Genomic DNA, 23,356 nt, shown 5'->3' with positions numbered 1-23,356 from the left:
GTCGACCTTAATCTTACAGAGAATGTGATGATTTTGTGGATAATTAAAGTCAGTCATATATCCACAAACACAACAAGCTGAAAGTCAGTGATGCTGCTCGGTTTGCAGTCCTGAATATCACGGCACAAGCAGGATTCACTGCACTGTTAATGTTAGCTATGTTATATTGCTGCCTCTGTTCGGTGGTGTCGAGCCAAACGGACTTTAACGTGTGTTTGAACGAGCTGACGGTTCACTCGTTAAGCTGAAAGAAAGATGCTTTAATCACAGGAGCCACACATGTGTCCACTGCACTATCTGGGAACTCTTCTTGTTTTGTAATAACACAAACACTAAATCCTCCTGTTTGTAGTAGTGTATACACCTGAGACTGTCACCTGTCTGTCTGTCCTGCACTCTCTCTGTTTCTTTCTCTCTGATTGTGTAATAAAAGTATGAACATTCATTTATAAGTCACACTTGTGTTTGAATCCTGCAGCTTATCACACATTTGATTTCCATGTGTGACAACTGCAAGTGTCCAGAGTGAGGACAGACTGAGGGACCCACTGCTGCACATCATCTGTGAGGCTTTGCACCCCTGATGATCCACCAGGACAAACTCAGCAGTGTGTGAAGAAGAGGAGGAGGAAGAGCCAGCAGCAGCTGACAGATGGAGAGAATAGACAGACTGTTCCCTGTTTGTGAAGGACTGCTAGGAAAGTTTAACATAACTGTCTGTCCTGAATCAGTCTTATTAGGTAATGTTCAAATAATTTTATCCTCCCAGTGTTTTCAGTGTGGGAGAAAGTACTCAGGGCCTTCAAGTTACACACTATGAAAGGCAGCAACAAGTTTAATATTCAGAAACCTAAAGTATGTATCAGCAGCAGAATGGAGCTAAAAATAAATGTTTGTTTCAGTTCTATGAAGCTTTGAGTATTTTGGATTAGTAGTACTGCTGTGTTTGTTGCATCATATTGCTGTAATTGTTTATATGCTTTATATATTCTGAGCTAAGTTGATCTATAGTGTTACATCATATTCTATCAGGATGTTATGTGTTTGTATACTTTCTGCCCAGTTTGACCCATTTAGCAGAAGTCAGCCTGTTTAAGGCTCTGATATCTATTCTGTATGACTTAAAGCAGTTATGACATGGTCTGATTTTCTCACCCAATAAGGGAATATTTCATATATCAGTCTACTCTTCATTTGATCAGAAACAGTTTTCACAGCTTGTACGTTTTCTTTTTATAAATATATGTAAGCAATGAGCCAAATTTAGTAATGCCAACATACTGAAGGAACAACATTTGTCTCTTATATATGATACACCTATATATGCACTGTCAAAGATACTTGTCTTTGAGTGAAGATTTAAGGTGTTAAGACATATAAATAACTGCAACTTGAATCTGTACTGAAGCTCAGTATTTGACACAGAGTGCATGTTCAGTGCTGTAATAGCTAATAATGATTAATATAATAACTATAATATTGGCCATATTATATTTACATTACCAAAGTGATATGACTTTAGTCTCATGAACAACATCAGCTAATTCTTATTTACTAACTAATCTTGAAATAACTGTTCAGTACAGAAATGAAGCCCAAAAATCATGTTTTACTGTCCTGTGGTCTCAGCCTCAGATACTTATCAAATCACACAAAGCTCTTGTAGAAATAAACAAACAAATGAACAAAATATGTTCTCCTTCATTTCTGTCAAACCAAGTTGTATGACACGTTTCCAGCGGTTAGTATCACGGTTGCTAGGTAACCTGGGAAGCGCGACAGAGACTAGACCGTCCCATACAGACAAACTTGCCATTTATTTTGCAAATTGAGCTCAACACTGCCCCTAGCGTCCTGGAGCACTTCCGTTGTGTTTTGGAATTTGCATGTGTTTTGGGGTTTGCATGTGTTTTGGAATTTGCATGTGTTTTGGAGTTTGCAAGTGTTTTGGAGTTTGCAAGTGTTTTGGAGTTTGCAAGTGTTTTGGAGTTTAAAAATAAAATTCAGGACTGCCTGGTCAAAAACAGTCTTCCTAGATGCTTGATTTCAAAATAATAAAACATATATTAATGAAAAAAAATGATGACAATGCTGCTCAATGTCTATATAGGCCTAGCTGTGTTCATTCTCCGTGTGTTTGTCTCCTCATTTTCATGTTTGGCTCTGTAATGCCTAAACATTGAGGAGGTGCTTTTGTTTGTGTAAGAAAGCGCCGCAGAACAGATGCGACATTTAACCTGCATAAAATGTAATGAATACTTTACACTGCATGTCACATTGCTGTTTTTCCTATTCTGATAGATTACACTGAAACAAAGACAGACAAACAGTTACCTTATTTGCAGTTAAAAGATTGAAATGATCCCACGCAGCAGAAGCTTTTCTTTTTCTTTTGGGCTCCATTTTTTTATGGAGAGATATGTATTATCTGTTTCTTTGCGAGAGTAATTTTGTTTTTGTTGTTTTGGTGGCGACACATTCCGTTGACAGATGCAGATGTGGTACCTTTTAAACACAGTTTAGAGCGTTGGCAATGAGCAATACAGCAGCTGTATCGATCACGTGACTTTTTCTTAAAGCGACACACGCACCGATACAGGTTTCGCTCTGTGAGCTTGATACATGTGCCGGTGCGTCAGTGTTGCTGGACCCATCACTAGGTGGTACAACACAGTTGCATCTGGTTGCAGCTGCAGACTCCAGTGAGAGAAAGGAATATTTTAAAGGAAAATAGATTTAACATCGCCTAAATGGCTTTGCTTTCATAATAATTACATTTTGCCAGAAGGAGTATTCATTTTAATTAGGATTTATGTGGATTTGTTTTGATAGTACAGAATAGGAACTTTTTAGTTTGCTGGATGTGTGTATTATGGAAGTTTAAGGAGGAAAGCTTACTCTGTAATTCGGAGTTAACCAACCAGATGACACTATTCAAGACCTAGAGAGGAAGAGTTTGAGAGATGAAATTCCAGGATCTGGTGTGGACACACACTCTATACTAATGCAAGACCTATTAAGGTGGGTGAAAATGTCATGTGAAGGCTGTGTGCAGGGAGGAATGGTGGTAAGGAGGACGCAAAGTGCAAACTAATTGAGGCAAAATGTGAAATTAAAACCAGCTTTAATGCTGAACTAAAAAGGAACAACACTGAAAGTTACAAAATAAACTCACATAGGCAGACAGAACACACATTACAAGATGAGGGTAAATCGCAACACAAACAAACGAAAACACGGGGCTTAAATACACAGAGGAGCAATCAGGGAATGGGAGACAGGAGGGAAACAGCTGGGGCGCATCAGGGCTGACGAGACAAAGGAAGCAAAACCAGACATGCTAACATGAGACACGGACTTTCAAAACAAAACAGGAAACACAGACTGAACTTACAGACAGACTCACAAGCAGACACTGCAACAGAGTAGTGATGGGATTTCCGGCTCTTTTTAGAGAACTGGCTCTTTCGGCTCAGCTCACTAAAAAGAGTCGGCTCTTTCGGCTCCCAACCGGCTCTTCAGGTTGTTTTGTTGCTTTAATTAATTTATTATTAACAACAATGTAAAATTATGCACAAAAGGAATTATTAATGTAAAAAAATAAACCGTGGTTTTATTTATATATATTTACATACGGTGGCCCCTAGAGACAAAGCACGTACAAACTCCAAAGCACATTTCTAGCGTTAACTGAACTTCCCTGAGTATTTTTTTAAGTAACAATGTTACTTAAATTTTATAGGAAGGGAAACGTCTGTGTGTGCCTTGCCAAACACAGCCACAGCATTGAAGCACAGTTGGACAAAATATGTGACTTACAATCATTTTGCCAACATGAAAGCCGGTGGCAAGCTGTTTCTCTGAACTACTTGGTGGTTCAAAGAAACAGCTAAACACACACAACTGTCTATTCAACACTTTTTCTCTTTCAGCTTAAAAGAGGATGTGAAAACACCCTTTGTCTTGACCATTAAATTTACTGTACATGTTGCTAGTTTTAGTTATTTTTGGCTTATTGAATATTGATATTAAAATAAAACGGTAACATAGACATTGTGAGATTTCCTTTTAAATACAACTTATTTTGATGCACGTAAAAATATTACTTATGTGAACTCTGCAATATGAAGGCGTGTATGAAACTTTGAAATCTGCTAAAGCCCCAAGAATGTCAAAGTATGTGATGTGTGCCAGGCAGGATGAAGAACCCAAAAGCAAGACACATACACAAAGGAATAAACTCAAAACGGCAGCTTTATTGCTGTAGAAAAACTTGAAAATAAAATACAAGAAAACTAAACTAGAAACTCAAAACATGTAGCGCAAACTAGAAAACCAGGAAACAGAGAACCAGAACATTACCAGGAGCATGGAAGAAAAACACAGCACCGTGAGGGGACAACGCAACAAAGAGCAAAGGAAGACACATTAAATACACAAAGGAGGGAAAGAAAAACAGGAGGGAAACATGTTTCTTATGTTTCTTGAATTTACACACCACTGTTGCTTGTGAAGCTTTCACTCACATGTGCTGTACCAGTGTGCCAGTAATGTGATTTCAGATCATTTGTGGCCTACAGTCAGGTAGTTGCCTTTGGATTTGTTGCTACTTCTGTTTTGAATGTATACATACAGTGAGACATTAAATGCAAGTGATAGCAAAAGATCAGCAAAGTACACAAAAAAGAAACTTTATGCCACAGCCAAAACTTGCGGCCATGACTGTGCATGTACCACACACTGTCAGTAACATGAGCTTTCTTCACCAGTTCCAATTCCTTAATTTTTACCAGCTTCGAGTTATCAAGAAAAAAAAGAATACTCTCTATGCAGAGATTCAGCAGTAGAGGGTCTTTTTTAAGCAAATAAAACAGCTGCATTTCTCAGTGCTTAAGTAGTGAGAAATACATTTACATAGTGTGATATAAGATGGTGCTTTTACTGAAGCCAGTCTTGCTCAGTAACATTTAAACGTGTGCTGAGAAACTTCCTGAAATCTTGGTGCAAAAACAAGGAAGAAACAGAAAATAGAGACGACTAGGGCAGTCAGCTGAGATCACTGTGGAGAGAAGAGAGAACGAGAAACACAGGAAAAAGGTAAAAAATAAATACAATTCCACCTTTTCTTCTATATGGCACTGCTGACAAAAGTTACTTGTGCTGGACAAAAAAAAACTGGTGGACTGTTTCTACATTTGTTTCTGTTGTTGTATTAATTAAATGATACAGCTATGTATTAAGACCGAGTTTATACATATGACTGCTAACAAATTATGTGACATCCTTTAAGATATATTATGTAAAATGTGGACAATCCCTTGTTTTATTTCTGCATCTTTACATCATCTGCGTTCAAGTTTCTCTGTGGAGGGATAAACTGAACATGTCACATATCGAACATTTGTTCTCATCTGGGGTATTCTGCTTTTCTCTGAGAGCAGCAATGCTAAAAAACATTTTGACTCTTCTGTATTCTTGTAATTAGGTTGCAAAACTGGTGTTATCCTTTGTGAACAAAAACTAACAGCAGAGGCTGCTCCTCTGCTGGACAAGTTATTCTGTGGAGGGAGAGACTGAACGTCTCGAGCATCGAACATGTTTGTGCTCATCTGGGCAAATCTGTTTTTCTCTGTAAAAGGCAGCATTGTTGGCACAGGTTTGTATCTTCTCATTTTATGTAATTCTGCTTTATTTGTATTTGAATCTTTTTTTCCTGAAATTTATCCAGATGATAAGATTTTATTAACACTCACAATTCATCATAAATTTGTGCCTTTACTATCATCTGTTGGCTTTTTAACAATTAATTTAATCTTTTGTGAAACATGTCTCGAGATACTGTTAACTAATATCCAGGCAGATTTCATAACCTGGATATAATACACTATGAAATGTGAAAACTATAGTTGCTGTATATAGCACAAACAAACACCTTGTGTAAAAAATACAAGTTACTGTGATATATCATTATATTTATCTTTCCCTTTGCATTAACAGGTGCTTCAGCCTGGGGCCAGCAACACTGTGACAAAGGATACTGTGTTAATCTGAGTGAGCGAGAACTAACAGCAGAGGCTGGACTCTGTGTTGTGATCCCGTGTTCTTTCACTACTGCTGATGAGTTTACACCCAAACATACAGTTTGGTACAAATGTGAAACATCTCAACACAGTTGCAGTGATGATGAAATAATATTTCACAGCAACAAAAACACAGACAAAAAAGCTCAGGCTGCGTTTGAAGGACGAGTCTCACGTTTGGAGCCTGATGTGAGTCAGAACAACTGCAGCATCATCATTAATGATCTGAAAGAGTCTGATTCTGGATCATATCAGCTCAGAGTTACTGGTGAACTGAATGGGAAAGAAGATGGATTCACATTCATTCCAAGAGTAACTGTCTCTGTTAAAGGTATGAAAAGCTATTCCAAGGCCAATCATGTAGAAAAATGTCATGTACAATAACATATTTAGTATTTTTAAGGCCTTAATGAAGTATTCATTATTTTGGGGAATTGTTGACCTCTATGGTAGCTGGTAGGAACTGCAGCAGTTCCTGGGAAAACGACCATTTTCACTAAATAGCTTATTATTTGAACCCAGATTAATGTGCTAGATGAACTTCCGGTAGTTAATTTGGGTTCATTAATGCAATTTATTTCCATAAGGTCTTAGTCAGAAGCCCACAGTAATGATTCCCACACTGACTGAGGGACAGCAGGCCACACTGACCTGCACTGCTCCTGGTCTCTGCTCTGGATCTGTTCCTGAAATGACCTGGACATGGAGAGGATCAGGAGGGACTGAATCTTACATTAAAGGAAACAGGACTGACTTCAACACTGACAATCTGAAGTCTTTCACACAGAGACACATCTCAACTTTGACCTTTAATCCTTCAGCTGAACACCACAACACCAGTGTCACTTGCAAGGTCAACTTCACAGGTAGAAAATCTACAGAGGAGACTTTGACTGTACATGTAAACTGTGAGTACTTTGCAACCTCCTATTTATTGTTTGCATTTTTTAAAATCTATTGAATCATCAGCAGATTCTGAAAAGGAAATAACATGATTGTAAAATGTGTATTTTTATCTCACAGATATGAAAGAAATTACAATCAGTGGTGTTACAACTATTAGAGAGGGAGATGTTCTGAATCTGACCTGCGGTGTTGACAGTTTCCCTCCATCTCTGATTGAGTGGTCTAAACTTGGATCTGACACAAACCTGCACAGTTATTCTGGATCAGCCAGGCTTGTCATTGAGAATGTAAAACCAGAACATTCTGGACAGTACATCTGTGCAGTTACATATATGAACAATACCCTGAAGAAGGATATCAATATCACAGTGATATGTAAGTACAAAACTGTGCTTTTAAGCAGAAGATTTTTAGCAGTGATCATATTCGTTTCATCTGATACCTGAAATGGTTCATTTAGATTAGTGTAATTCTTTTGAATAACTCTTACAGCCACACCTCATTAAATATGTGATATCATCTCAACATCTGTGTATATTGGCTTTGAAATGTTTAGACAGTGATACCACTGACGACTTGTATTTTTCAAAAATGTCATTTAAAATAATTTTGATAAGTTGAAGACGATGTACAAATGTATATCTTTTATTTATAGATGTAGAGTAAAAATTTGCTTAGAAAGAGAAACACTGTAGACTGCACTATACAGGGGAAGTAAGAGGAAATGTATTAGGAGCCTTTTGAAAACTATTATGATGTTGTACAGTGACCAAATTGTAATTTGCATTTTATTGACGTTTATGGCATTTTACACTTTGCATTAATTAAACACACATTGTTATCATTCTTATCCTGCAAGTTAACATCTACACAGCTTTGCAAGATGTGATTTTTTTTAATGTTTTTTGGGGGGTGTTCGGGCATTTTTCTGATTGAACAGAAAATGGCAGTGCAACTTGCCCTCTCCTTAAATATACCACTGAACTCACTGAAATGTATTTTGCAGATAACAGGACACATCAGATCATGGGGAATACAACTGTTAGGGAGGGAGATGTTCTGAATCTGACCTGCGGTGTTGACAGTTTCCCTCCATCTCTGATTGTGTGGTCTAAACTTGGTTCTGACACAAACCTGCACAGTTATTCTGGATCAGCCAGGCTTGTCATTGAGAATGTGAAACCAGAACATTCTGGACAGTACATCTGTGCAGTTACATATATGAACAATACCCTGAAGAAGGATATCAATATCACAGTGATATGTAAGTACAAAACTGTGCTTTTAAGCAGAAGATTTTTAGCAGTGATCATATTCGTTTCATCTGGTTTCTGAAATGGTGCATTTAGATTAGTGTAATTCTTTTGAATAACTCTTACAGCCACACCTCATTAAATATGTGATATCATCTCAATATCTGTGTATATTGGCTTTGAAATGTTTAGACAGTGATACCACTGACGACTTGTACTTTTCAAAAATGTCATTTAAAATAATTTTGATAAGTTGAAGACGATGATGTAGAGTAAAAATTTGCTTAGAAAGAGGAACACTGTAGACTGCACTATACAGGGGAAGTAAGAGGAAATGTATTAAGAGCCTGTTGAAAACTATTATGATGTTGTACAGTGACCAAATTGTAATTTGCATTTTAATGACATTTGTGGCATTTTACACTTTGCATTAATTAAACTCGCGTTGTTATCATTCTTATCCTTCATTTTTCTGGTTGAATGATTACATGTCAGTGTAACTTGCCCTCTCCATAAATATAACACTGAAATCACTGAAATGTATTTTACAGATAACAGGGCTGCTCAGAACATTGGGAATACAACTGTTAAGGAGGGAGATGTTCTGAATCTGACCTACAGTGTTGACAGTTTCCCTCCATCTCTGATTGTGTGGTCTAAACTTGGTTCTGACACAAACCTGCACAATGGCACTGGATCAGCTACAATTTTCATTCAAAATGTGAAACCGGATCATTCTGGACAGTACATCTGTACAGTTACATATATGAACAATACCCTAAAGGAAAACGTCACCATAACAGTAATATGTAAGTACCACACATTGTCACATTACTGGATAACATCACCAGTGATTTCATCAGCAGCCTTATCATCTTCCAGGTTAATTTTGCAGTTGAAGTCATGAAGAATGATTATGTGCCAGTGTTGTTTCCAAACTCCTTAAATAAACCACCTAAATATTCTCCACAGATAACAGGGCTGCTCAGATCATTGGGAATACAACTGTGAGGAAGGGAGATGTTCTGAATCTGACCTGCAGTGCTGAAAGTTTTCCTCCATCCGTGATTGTGTGGTCTAAACTTAGTTCTAACACAAAGCTGCACAATGACACTGGATCAGCTACACTTGTCATCCATAATGTAACATCAGAACATTCAGGGCAGTACATCTGTACAGTAAAACATCTGGACACAGCTGTGCCTTCATATGTTGATGTAACTGTGACTTGTAAGTAGATGGCATGTATTTTTAACCTGAAGTTCATTAACATTATAGCTTGCAGCGTGTCCTGTTTTATGATTCTGACTACATGTTTACAGGGCATACAAAGATACAGAATGGCTCAGGATGTGTGCTTCAGTCTGAGGGTTTGATCTGTGTGTGCATCAGTGAAGGCTTTCCTTTACCTAACATCACATGGCCTCTGTTGAATCACCACACAGAGTACTCTGTCATTACTAGTGTATCAAACCACACAGTCAACAGCACTGTCAGTCTCACTGTAAAAAACCATGGCAACAGCACTGTTGAATGTGTCAGCAACAATGGAAATGGAGAAGTAAGAGAGAACCTGCTGATCAATAACAACTTGTCCAAAAAAGATGGTAAGTTTTGTTTGGTTGTTGTTGTTGTTTTAAATTAAAACCCTTTCTGTAACACTTTTAACCACTTGACATTTTTACTACCATTTTTGGACCCATGTAATCTATGACCTATGTAATTAAGACAATCGTTAGACTAGCCATTAGGTGTGCTGTATATAATTCAATATGTGAGTTAACAGGTTTTTCATGTTGTTTCCTTCGAGTGCAGAGCCGTCATCGGGTCTTAGGTGGCAATTTCTGGAAATTATCATTGCATTTTTGATTGGTGCAGTTCTTTCATCAGGTGTTTGCTTTTTGGCAAAAAAGTGCTACAGGTACAGAATTTATTTTTGTAGTTATTATTAATGTTTCCGTGTAGATGCAAATTAAGATTCATTTCAACATTGTTTCTGTAAACATGCCCTTTTCTACAGGAAAGAAATGACGAGTTCTGGACATTTGAATGACACTTTTGTGATGCTGACACGTCCAGATGACCCACTGGTATTTATGTTGATTCATCTTTTTTGATATAACTTAAAATAATAAAATGGGTTTCTGCACAAATATCTTGCATACATTTGGAAGAAGTCTTACTGCTGCTGGTAATCCACACTGGATTCCACTGGATAAAACTCATCATTTCAAGGCATAAAAATAAAAATCTTTCACATCTCTGTGTTACATAAAGGCAGATGTATATGCATAGTATGTAGATAGGAATCTCTCTCTCACACACACACACACACACACACACACACACACACACTGAACCATCTCTTATATTAAAACAAACCACCCCACCAAACTAACCACTCACTGCACAGCGCTATCAGGTGAAACAATAATAAGTCAGCTCAGTCCATCAGGACTACACTAAACAACAACACACAAGACAGTGTCAAGCAAGACAGTGTCAGGAAAGTTGATTGTTTTCCAGAAATGAAAAGCCAATCCTTTAATGAACACTACATATTATACAACTTTAGATAGGTGCATCATTGAAAACATGGGCTGACAACAAGGCATAGCTGTAATGGTAGGCAGAGGCTTCCGAATAAAGTGACGCTGCCTTTATTCTGCTAGGCGACGTTTAACACTGCCTAGCAATTTACAGGTGCACCCCTTACACCAGCACAACGCAGGAAGGGACAGATGGAGAGAGAAACCAAACAAATAGGATAGCTTGACTTAGAATATGGCGCAGAACTCACACCCTTTGAAGCATGAAAGAATACACACTAGATAAATGGATAGTTTGCACAATGTTGGGCTGCCTGTAGCTGATAAATGACTGAAACAATTTACTTTGTACCTATCAGATATATGATGGTCAAGCATTACAAAACAACCAGACCCTGAACTCAAACAGTGGGACAAAAGAAGTGGAATATGCCACCATTGATTTTTCCCTGTTAAAAACAAAGCCAGCAAGGACGCAAGAAAGCACAAAGACGGAGTACGCTGAAATAAAGAGGATAATAAAAAAAGAACAAGTAGATGATGATGGAGACGACGGTAAAATGTTGGAGGGGGAGATGAAACACTGTGAACCAGAAAAGAAGGAAGGGGAAGATGAGGCAGTGTACTCCACTGTGAATGACATAATAGATGATAATTGAGGAATTCTTTTGTATAGTTGCTAAGGATAAATATTGATCTCTTCAGATGTAATTGATGGATGGATGGATTTCCATTTTGTGTTTGAATTAATTTTTGAATTAAAATTTCCATTTTGTGTTTGAATTAAAATTTTCTCTATGTTGTAAACTTCACAAATATTAACAAATCAAATCTTACAGGGATGAAAATGTTACCTCTGAATATAATGCTCTGCAATAGTTTAATGATTACACATATTAGAAAAATGTCATGGTTAAGCAATTTTTAGATGTCTATACTTCTTTACTATAAAATCTTGCCCAATGACATTTAGCTGTAGTAGTAAATATAGTGGCTTAACTTTTTTTTACTGTATTCTTGATGTATTTTGCAGATTTTTAACGGTTTAAGTTTCCATTTGGCAGATGGCCAACACTGACATTGTCTGGCCACATATATTTGAAAGTGTACAGCCAAAGTGTGACAAATGATCTTTGGAGTTTCCTTTTAGTGCTTTCACAAAATGCCATTTTAAACCATGTTTTTTGTACTTTGTATTCTTGCTGAAAAATGTACGTCTTTTTGCTTAGTAAATTTATTTTTTCCCTGTCTTGCATGAGATCATTTATTTTCTTTTTGAGTTTTTATCCGACACGTTCATCAAGTCAGAATGTTTATTTTGACCAAATCATTTGTTTTATACCAAACAATCTATTTCAAGCTAATGATATAACTAGCTTCAGTGGTTCTAATGCTAATGTCAAAAGTCCCCGAACACTCCTTAAGTACACAATAACAATGCACGTGTAAGGGTTCCTAAAAACAATATACAAAAGTCTTTATAGCTTAAAATTACAAGCAGTCTGCATGCTCACTTTCAACAAGCACACTACAGTTTACATATTATTTGGGGCTGTTTTTAAGTTGCTTGCTCAAACAACAGTTTTCTCATTCCAGCAGTCAAAATCAGGTTATGACAGTAATGATGAAATTCCCTTTTTTCAGTATGGTAACGTATTTCCCTACAAAACGAAGCGTGCAACATTTTCTTCAGGAAAGGCATATCAGTTCTAAGACATGGCCAACAAGTGCTTAAAGTGCAAAGAATATAAACAATTTTTGATTTTATGGCTACAAAATATCAACACTCTTTATATATTCATATACTATTTATTTTCATTTACTTGCCTCTAACAAGGTTTTGCATTCATCCTGAGCAGTATGCGCCATCTAGTGGCATCTTTGAGTAGCATAAGTCAAGTACAACCAAACCCAGCATCTGTACTTAAAGACACAACAAAATTTTAAAAAACTCATCCTGCTTTTAACTCAAAATTATCTGTGATTTTTACATGATCATAACCTTAAATATTTTTTATAGCTTATGTTTTTAATTTATCCACACATATTATTAACCCTTAACACACTCTGTACACATGATTTTAACCCTTAGCGTTATATTCCTGGTGTGTCATGGTTGTTTTATACTTTACAGATAAGCGGACCACCTCTGCATCCTCACTAAGGGTGGCTCTTTTATGTTTGTTTCAGTTTTCAGCCCCTGAAGTTGCTGCTTAATCTTTGCTTATAGCTCCTTCTGCAGAGGTCCTCATTCCCATCTCCTCCAGATGTATTTTAGGAACTAGGAATTCCTCTAAGGCAACACACTGAGATAAATTTCCAAATTACAGGCAGAAGGATGGAGAAGAAAGAAATGGAAGCATAAAATGTGAGAGAAATGAGAAAAGCCCACACTCTCAATAACAGCCATCTCCAGATTTAAATGTCATGAAAATGTTATTCATGCTTTTGTTTTCTCTGCTACTGTAGATTACTTCAGCTCTTTTCAGCAGCACATTTTCTCATTGGTATTAGAAAATAGACCAACATACTGCAATCCTGGCTATTGACTTGGAATTGTCACTCATTCTTTTTAAAGCATGTGGTATCTCGGCTCCAAGTTAAAAGCACCACACGTGTTGACCCTATAGCAATCTTACATTCTCCCCTCACTTTTCTATTTTCTTATACAAGAACTCAAGAAAAAAGTTCAACTCAAAAAAAGAAAAGAAGGAAACTCTGGCCTTTCTGTTCCAGAAGGAGAGTTCATTTAAACCCTGAGTCAGTCACTGGGGTACTTTAGATCATCTGAAATTGTCCAACAATTCACATGCATTTCATCTGAGATTTTAGAAGCTGCCTTCTGGAAAAAGTACCAGAGCATCCGGGCCCTCACTACAGGACTACGGAAAAGTTTCTTCCCCCCAAGCTGTCAGACTGGAATGACACACACACACACACACACACACACACACACACACACACACACACACACACACACACACACACACACACACACACACACACACACAATGTTACACCTCAAGCTTAACAAGAGGTTTCCATAGATACAGCGAGCACATCAGTGCCTTATATGGTGTTAAAATACACAGTACAGCTGTCACACAATACAAATACGTTACACAAAAAAAAAAAAAAAATGCTGAAGTATTTGCAGAGATGTTGTATGCAGCTGAAATGGGGAAATGCTGAGTGGCATTCTTTATTTTATTTTGGGCATTTTACTCCATTTAATCTACCATTTTAATACATGCAGTTTTTAGTTTTTGACAAAGCCCATTAATGGCAATATAGTTGTTCTATTTGTGGGTTACTCTGTTGAAGTCACAGAAAAAAAATAAAAAAAACACAATAATCACAATGATATGATTTTACTGGTATTTAAATTCCTCAAAGAACATTTTTCCTACTAAACACTAATTATTCAATCAATGAAATGAAACATATGTATATCATACATATGTGATATGTATGATACGTATGTGTGATGTAATAATAACTTTATCAAAGCCAGTCTGTAAAGTTCAGTGTTATGCTGATAAACATCTGGGAATCCTGTTGCAAAACGAAGGAAGAAATAGAAAAAAGTGAGGAACAGAAACTTTGAATTAAAACGTCAGCACAGATCAGTTCGGACAGAAGAGAGAACAAGAACAAGACAAAAATAGGTAAAGATGGTTTTCAAGTTTATACTTTAAACTGCAGATGAACCATATTTTGTTATATTATTTAACCAATTTTTATCTTATTTATTTTATACTAAACTATTATTGATCTCACTGCTGTAATAACTATGAGTTAACTGTGTATAATACATTGATACAGATAACATAAAACTGTCCTGTTAAGTGCTTAACTATATAAAGATTAAGTCTTTGGAGCAGCCGTAGTCCTCGGTAAAGGATGTACACATCATAATTACAACATAAATAAGCATGTGACATAAGATGTGACTTTCATGAGATGTGTGACTGTAGCTGGAGTCTTTCATTTAATGTAATTTCCGAATGTTTATTTTTAGCATTAATACAAATTTGTCCAGTGGAGGAAGAGATTCAACGTGTCGAGCATCGGATATCAAGCATGTCTGTCCTCATCTTGGCCGCTCTGCTTTCCTCTGTGACATGTAGCAGTGCTGACATAAGTTTGTATCTTCTTCTAAGTAACCTCCTAATTCAGCTGATATTCAATAATCTTTTAACATTTGCATATAAAACTGTTTCATAACATGTATCCAGATTATAAATGATCTATTATCAACCAGAATTTATGATAATTTAGTATTATTACTGTCTCAAGTAGTAATGTATCAAGGATCAGACACGATCTTTTACTGTTTGAAACTAAAAACTGTCTATTTTTTTATATTTCCCTTGCATTAATAGGTGCCTCAGCCTGGGGACGACAACACTGTGTCAGTGGATACTGTGTCACTCTCAATGAGGGAGAAGTAACAGTAGAGGCTGGGCTCTGTGTTGTGATCCCGTGTTCTTATAGGACTGGTGATGGCTTTACACCTAAACATATAGCTTGGTATAAATGTGAAGTATCTGAACCAAGATGTGGTAATCCAATCATGATATTTCACACCAACAACAGCATTAAAGTTCAATCTGGGTTTAAAGCCCGAGTGTCCTTTTTGGAGCCTGATCTGAGCCAGAACAACTGCAGCATCTTCATTAATAAGCTAAAACAGTCTGATTCTGGATCATATCACCTCAGAGTTACTGGTGAACTGAATGGAAAACCTGATGGATTTTCATTCTCTCCAAGAGTGACTGTTTATGTAAAAGGTATAAAAATGTAGACTAAAACAAAAACATGCTTGAAGTCTTAAACACCCTAAATGTATAACCAAAAATCAAAAATGAATTGTTTCCATTAGGTTTTAAGCTGAAGCCCACAGTAATGATTCCCACACTGACTGAGGGACAGCAGGCCACACTGACCTGCACTGCTCCTGATCTCTGCTCTGGATCTGTTCCTGAAATCACCTGGACATGGAGAGGAGCAGGAGGGACTGAATCTTACATTACAGGAAACAGCACTGATTACAAGACTGAGAATCTGACTGATGCAACACAGAGTCCTGTCTCAACTTTGACCTTTAACCCATCAGCTAAACATCACAACACGAACGTCACCTGTAAGATCAGTTTTACAGGTGAAACAATTACAGAAGAGACTTCAACCTTGAATGTGAACTGTGAGTACTTTGCTACAAACATAAAATGTTGTGAACCTTGTTGAATTGTACAACTTTTGGGGAGAAAAATGTAAGGAAGTTATTTTTTTTGTCTTTTTGACTCATAGACTTGAAAGAAGTTAAAATACGTGGTGTTACAAGGGTGAAGGAGCATGAATCACTGAATCTGACCTGCAGTGTTGAAAGTTTCCCTCTATCTCTGATTAGGTGGTCCAGACTTAGTTCTGACACAAACCTGAAAAGTGATTCGAGATCAGCAACATTTATAATCCTAAATGCAACAACAAAACATGCTGGACAGTATGTTTGTACGGCTCAATATATGAACAATACTCTGAAGGAGAAAGTCACTGTAAGGGTGATGTGTAAGTTCACAATTTTGTGCTTTCAAAGAAAAAAACAATTTTTTTAAACGGTCTTCTGAAAAAGAGACAGGATTACTTTCATAAAGAACATTCCTGGAAAATGAATGTAGTTATAGAAATGGAAACATTGTAAATATTGTGTGTATATTCAAGAGAAAACCTCCAGTGAGATTCTACAATAATCAAATTGTTCTTTAAATGCTGATTGATAGAAAATAACTGTGCACATGTTAAAGACACTGTATCAGTTTAGTTTGTTGTTAACATTAGCATCTACAATTTAGTGCAGAAGCTCACTCATATTTTTGTGGTAAATGGTTATATGTTATTGTCTCCTTCCTTAAATAAACCAAGTAAATGTGCTGCACAGATTACAGGAAACCTCAGATCGCTGGGAGAACGGTCGTTAAAGAGGGAGATGTTCTGAATCTAACCTGCGGCATTGAAAGTTTTCCTCCAGCTCTTATTGTTTGGAAAACGTTGACTTCCAATATAAATCCTTACAATGGAACTAACAATGATCTGTACAATGACACTGGATCAGCTACACTTGTTATCCAGAATGTGGCAGCAGAACATTCTGGACAATATGTCTGTGCAGCAAAACATCTGGATACAGTTCTAACTGTAAATGTCAGCGTAACTGTGACTTGTAAGTAGACGGTAATAATCTTCTCAAATCTGCAGTTCACTAATACACATACGTTTATAAACCTGACAGGTAGTCAGCTTCGGTATTGTTTCTGATAGATGAAAGACCATTCTACCTCTTTTTGGTGTTTCAGTGACTATAGTGGAGAGCACTATTAGAGAAAAATAAAGCCAAAACAGAAAATTTCCCTCAGTGTGAAAAATATTGGATCCTATCACTGTATGGATCAAAGGTTATTTTTTAATGGTTTTTTTTAGTATTACATTCATTGTTTCATCCCACTTTACTTGTGTGTCCCACAGATAAAAGGAAACTTCAGATCACTGGCGATACAACTGTAGAAGAAGAAAATGTTCTGAATATGACCTGCAGTATTGAAAGTTTCCCTCCAGCTCTTATTGTGTGGAAAAAAATTAGTAGGAACACAAACCTTCATAGTGGAACTTACCTGTATAATGACACTGGATCAGCTACACTTACCATTCCAAATGTGACAGCACAGCATTCTGGACAGTACATCTGTACAGCAAAACATCTGAATACCACCGTGACTTCTTATGTTAGTGTAACTGTGACTTGTAAGTAGACAGTACTAACCTTCTAGTAAAGTTTAGAATTTCACATAATTGTATAAACATGATAGGTAGCCAAAAACCTTGATCTGTATTGTTACAGTAAGCCTGTTTTAAATGTCATGACATAAAGATAAAGGTGGGTAAGAAAATAGAAATACATTTTCAAAAATAAAACAGTAGTTATCAGGCCACAATGCACTGCCAGAGCAGCTACTGTACAATTTGGCATTGTTTCTCTGGAAAACTACTGGAGCAATGGAACAGTTTTTTGAAAGACATTCCCTCTTTTGGTGTTAAATTTATATTAAAATATTTTTGTTTTAGCCATTTCATCCTTTCTTTATTAAATAAATTACTAAAATGTGTTTCACAGATTCAAGGCAACCTCTGATCAATGGGAATAGAACTGTTAAAGAGGGAGATGTTCTGAATTTGACCTGCAGTGTGGAAAGTATCCCTCCAGCTCTTATTGTGTGGAAAGATCCTATCTCCAACACAAACCTTCATATTGGAACTTACACTGATCTGTGCAATGACACTGGATCAGCTACACTTGTCATTCAGAATGTGACAGCAGAACATTCTGGACAGTACATCTGTTCAGCAAAACATCTGGACACAACTCTGATTTCTTACATCAATGTGACTGTGACTTGTAAGTAGACAGCACTAATATTTCACTATAATATATTGGAAAAGTAGCCATACTTTTATTTAAAGGTATAATAAAGTGTTCCAAAATTTAGAGTGTGATGTCCCTTCAACTTTTGAATTGTTAAAAGAGAAATAGAGGTGAATTGGTAAATTGAAAGAGAGATAACATAGATGATCTTATTATGACCCTTCATCAATACAAAATATCATATCATCAAAAGTCCACATTAATTAAAACACTTCCTAAAATGTTTAGACCAAATTATGACTACCTTACCAGCATATGTAAGTACTAAACACTACCCCAAGGAAACTTATTATCGATTGATTTGCCACTGTATTAAAAAATTGATTTTAATTGCATTAATGTTATTAATGACATTACTAACTATTATTCCCAAGGATATTCCCTCTTTTAGTGTTTTGATGTGAATAATACTGAGCAGTATGAGGAACAAGGAAACTTAAACCATGCCAACAAAAACATGCTGCCTATTTTACTTGAGAATGGTCAGACATCATCTTATCGAAAGATATTCCCACTTTCTGTGTTTAGGTATCTTGAATAATTATTTTGTTTCCCTCCATACTGTAAATAACGAGGACATTCGTGTCCCTCACTGCATCATCAAGGCAAAAATAAAGCCGAAACATGCTAGCCAAAATGCCCCCTACATGGAAAAAGTATTGTACAAAATCACTCTCTGTGTCAAAGGTTTTGTCATCCATTAGAATATTCCAATATTTTTGTTTTAGCCATTTCATCCTTCTTTATCTTAAATAAATTACTAAAATCTGCTCCACAGATTTAAGGCAACCTCTGATCATTGGGAATACAACTGTTAAAGAGGGAGATGTTCTGAATTTGACCTGCAGTGTGGAAAGTATCCCTCCAGCTCTTATTGTGTGGAAAAAACCTAGCTCCAACACAAACCTTCATATTGGAACTTACACTGATCTGCACAATAACACTGGATCAGCTACACTTGTCATCCAGAACGTGACAGCAGAAGATTCTGGACATTACATCTGTACAGCAAAACATCTGGACACAACTCTGACCTTATATGTTGATGTGACTGTGACTTGTAAGTAGACAGTACCAATCTTCTACTATATTTAGGTCAGCTGTGTTCTCACCTGTTTCCATTCATTGTCAATATGCAGTGTATTTAAGCCCTCAGTTTCCCTCAGTTTCTTGTCTCGTCATTGCCTATTCCTTATGTGTGTTGTCAGTTCAGTCCACTTAATCAGTTTAGTTCAACCTTCCATGTTCTGTTCATCCCATCTTTATAATAAACACCATGCCCATAGTCAGTCAGTATGTGTGTCCTGCATTTGGGTACTCTCTTTCCATTCCCAAACACCTGACTCTCAAGAAAACGTTCCATAGCACAGAGTGTGATTTGCCTTCAATGTTTGAATTCGAAAAAGAGAAATACAAGTGAATTGAAATCTAATTATGGATGAGATACCAATATTACTTCTATTCCCAAGGATATTCCCTCTTTTAGTGTTGGGATGTGAATCATGGAGAGCAGTATGAGGAACAAGGAAACTTAGTCTTTCATGATTCTTTAAAGGTTATCTTGAACAATTCTTTTTTTGCCCTCCATATTATAAATTGCTGAATTCTGTTCCACAGATAAAAGGAGACCACTGATAACTGGGAATACAACTCTTAATGAGGGAGATGTTCTGAATTTGACCTGCAGTGTTGAAAGTATCCCTTCAGCTCTTATTGGGTGGAAAAAAGTTAGTGACAACACAAATCTTCAGAGTGGAATTCAAACTAATTTGCACAATGACACTGGATCAGCAACACTTTTCATCCCAAATGTGACAGCAAAAGATTCTGGACAGTACATCTGTGCTGCAAAACATCTGGACACAATTGTGACCGTAAATGTCAGAGTGACTGTGACTTGTAAGTAGACAGCACTAATCTTGAATCTGAAATTCATATTCATACCAAACTCACAATTTACTTTTTTTTATGATCTGGCATTTCTTTTTACAGGGCTATCAAATATTCAAAATGGTTCAGGATGTGTGCTTCAGTCACAGGTCTTGACCTGTGTGTGTATCATTGAAGGGTTTCCTTTACCTACCATCCAGTGGTTGCCCCTCAAGAACAACACTGAGTACTCTGTCATTACTGCTGTGTCAAATGACACAGTCAACAGCACTGTCAGCCTAAATGTAGAAAAGCATGGCAACATCACTCTTGAATGTGTCAGCAACAATGGAAATGAAGAAGCTAAAGAAAAATTCACAATCCACAACAACTCTAAAAAATATGGTATGTTTTCAAATAAACAATTTTTGACCGCAACAATTATTTTTTTAGTAACACATAAGAAAACATTTAACTTGTGCAAAATATAATGAAGTAAAAATGTGGTTTTTTTCCATGTTGTTCCTTTGAGTGCAGAGCAACCGTTAGATTTAAGCAAGGGATACCTAAAAGTCATCGTTGCCTTTTTGATTGGGACACTTCTTACAGCAGTTGTTTGCTTTTTGGCCAAAAAGTATTACAGGTACAGCATTTACTTTTCTAATTATTATTAGGTTTTCTCTGTAAATAAGGCTGAACATGAATTTGCTTCTTAAAAAATATAATTCTCAGAAAAAAACAGAAGAGCTCTGGAAACCTTCATGAGACTTTGGAGATGGACAGACGTCAAGATGATCCACAGGTAGTGATGTTCATGTGGCATTTTTTTTTAATATAACTGGTATTATATAAGTTTTTGCTCACATGTCTAGAATGCTGAAGTGGCCATATTTACACTTTATTGATTAATATTTCATAATTGTTTTTGCACTACTAAAAGTCTGCAAAGTTGCAAAGATCCAAAGCTTTTGAAATTAAAAACATTAAAACCAATTAAAATAAACCAAAGTACTGCATGTGGATTATAGTGAAGTTTTAACTTTTTAAGCATTGAAAGAAGTTTCATTTAAACTGTAAAAAAGGTTTCTACAATTTGAAAGGAAATGGGCCATTTTCATTCCACAATGAACTGATTTCTTTTACATACCCACCATTTGTCTGTCCGCCAAGTTTAGTTCAAATTGAGAAAGTTAATTTGTGCATAATTTCACTAACAGATCAACTGAAAACATATGCGTTAGAAGAGAAATAACTGCTCATAATGCCAGTTATTTTGCAAGTGTTAAAGCCTGAAAACATTTTTATGAATTGTGTTGGGATTCAGTTTGAAATGTGTATGGTCAAACTATAACGTTTTGTTACCCATGCTCATAGAGTTATGACTACAGATACAGTACAATTAAGGTTGTGTGCCAACCAAACAAATTCACTAATCATAGCAGACTGGACTTGCAGACTAAGCAGGAAAAGAGATGCTTTATAACACTGAAACCTGCAGACTTATTCTGGTGAACCAAAATCTAATCATGAACCTATAAATGAGCAAAAATGCATCTTTAACAGCCATGATCAAAAACAACAAATACAAAAACTGCAAAGCATGACAGTAATTCAAGATTCAACGTTGCATCAAGTTGATTATCAGGCCAAAAAAAGTCACAACAATTTAATAACAAAAGAATGTAAAGATACCAGATAGAAATGAACAACTAATATTATTTACTTTCTATCTAACAGGTATATGATGGTTCCCTATTAGAAGAAAATCAGACTCTGATCTTAAACAGTGGACCAAAAGAAGTGGAGTATGCTGACACTAATTTATCCCTTTAAAAAGAAATAGTGCCAGGGAAGCATTAAGGAGGAAAGTGATAAATGATGCTCAAATTAAGAAAGTAGTACAAGAAGAAGGTGGAGATGATGGTGGAGAATAAGGTGAAAGAGGGGGAGGTGGTGGTACTGGAGATAAAAGACTGTTTTCCAGAAAAGGAAGACGGACATAAGGATAAGAATTTGTTTTAAATCTCCATCATGGTCAGGAAAAAGTGCTTGTGGCCAATATGGTTTTTCAGTTTCAAAGAATAAATAATCAAATGTTCCAGTGTCAGCTTGTCTCTCAAATTATCCGAAATAGCATGATATTTTAGAAAAATGTCACAGTTGATACAAATTTTAGATATGTCTTTATTATATTAAAATCTTCAGTTTAATCTTAGTCTTAAGTCTATGTGTTGTGGAATGATTTTTTCCTGTTTTATTGTTGAGATGGCAAATGCCCACCCTGAGATTGTCTTGTCAGAAACATTGAAAAGATATAATTAAAAGTGTGTACATTTATTTACAGTTGCCCTTTTTTACCATACAGCTACTTAATATTTTGTTCTCAGTATTTTGTTCTCAGTAATGTATTTTTCCCAGTTACCAAACTTCATATCTAAGGTCATGTATTTTCTTTTCTCTGAAAACCTCCAGCTTGTAAGAAATTTCCTTATGTTATGTTGGCATGGGTATCCACCATATTGTTCCAGTGGCATTTAAAATTGAATGACATAAATTTAATTTATACAGAGCCAAATCACTGTTGCCTCAAGGCATTTAATATTGTAGGGTAAAAAATCCTAACATATAAAACTGAAAAAAACAAAACAAAAACAAAACAAAACAAAAAAAAAACAGTGAGATTTGACACTTTTGTTTGTAGTGAGTTTTTTTTCTCCTCTACCCTTCACACCATTCACCAATAGGGGGCAGTGTAACCCAGCAGCGGTACATGACAAGTCAGATACTGTGGAGTTGTGATCCTGGTGCTGCTGCACCATGTCTGATGGTTTAGTCAAAGTCAGAACACCTATTCATGCTGTAGCAGTCTGAATTGTGTAACACAAGCAAATACAGGATCATATGTCATAGGTATGTAGTGGAGAGGAGGGCCCAAATGTAATCTCACAGATAGACTGAGTGAAACAAACAAGCCGTTTATTTAGGCTGATGACCAAAATACAAAAAAGGTGAAACACAAAATACAAAAGGGAACTGAAAACCTCTACTTACAGAAATAGCAGACTTACCAAAATAAAACAGGAAGTGAGATAACTGAAGGGGGAAAACAGTCACATGAAAAGACTAAGTGCACCGGGCTTGAGACAAAGAGGGGAATAAAACCAAGGCAGCTCCTAAGAGGGTAACTGCATTGAGTAAGAGGGACAAATACAAGAGTCA

General features: G+C 36.4%; 2 protein-coding genes across 2 annotated transcripts; both read left to right on the top strand.

Annotated features, from left to right (window-relative positions):
- The first annotated feature begins 6,329 nt into the window (after positions 1 to 6,329).
- On the top strand, positions 6,330 to 12,036 carry LOC143420959 (basement membrane-specific heparan sulfate proteoglycan core protein-like). Its single transcript, XM_076889607.1, has 10 exons — positions 6,330 to 6,411; positions 6,668 to 6,988; positions 7,104 to 7,361; positions 7,993 to 8,250; positions 8,791 to 9,048; positions 9,212 to 9,469; positions 9,562 to 9,846; positions 10,055 to 10,160; positions 10,260 to 10,329; positions 11,148 to 12,036. Exons 2-10 carry the CDS (start codon positions 6,691 to 6,693, stop codon positions 11,445 to 11,447), a joined length of 2,091 nt encoding a protein of 696 aa, XP_076745722.1. The 5' UTR covers positions 6,330 to 6,411; positions 6,668 to 6,690; the 3' UTR covers positions 11,448 to 12,036.
- A 2,776-nt stretch (positions 12,037 to 14,812) lies between these two features.
- LOC101469182 (sialic acid-binding Ig-like lectin 14) lies at positions 14,813 to 22,474 on the top strand. The gene is made up of 8 exons (XM_076889544.1): positions 14,813 to 14,932; positions 15,174 to 15,581; positions 15,674 to 15,994; positions 16,102 to 16,359; positions 20,261 to 20,542; positions 20,675 to 20,780; positions 20,870 to 20,939; positions 21,875 to 22,474. The coding sequence occupies exons 1-8, from the start codon at positions 14,872 to 14,874 to the stop codon at positions 21,968 to 21,970; spliced, it is 1,602 nt and encodes a 533-aa protein (XP_076745659.1). The 5' UTR covers positions 14,813 to 14,871; the 3' UTR covers positions 21,971 to 22,474.
- The last annotated feature ends 882 nt before the right edge of the window (positions 22,475 to 23,356 follow it).

The sequence above is a fragment of the Maylandia zebra genome, linkage group LG11 (genome assembly GCF_041146795.1).
Source record: "Maylandia zebra isolate NMK-2024a linkage group LG11, Mzebra_GT3a, whole genome shotgun sequence".
In the NCBI taxonomy this organism is placed as follows: domain Eukaryota; kingdom Metazoa; phylum Chordata; class Actinopteri; order Cichliformes; family Cichlidae; genus Maylandia; species Maylandia zebra.
The sequence above is the reverse complement of the archived record's forward strand: the minus strand, read 5'-3'. Positions and strand labels throughout refer to the sequence as shown.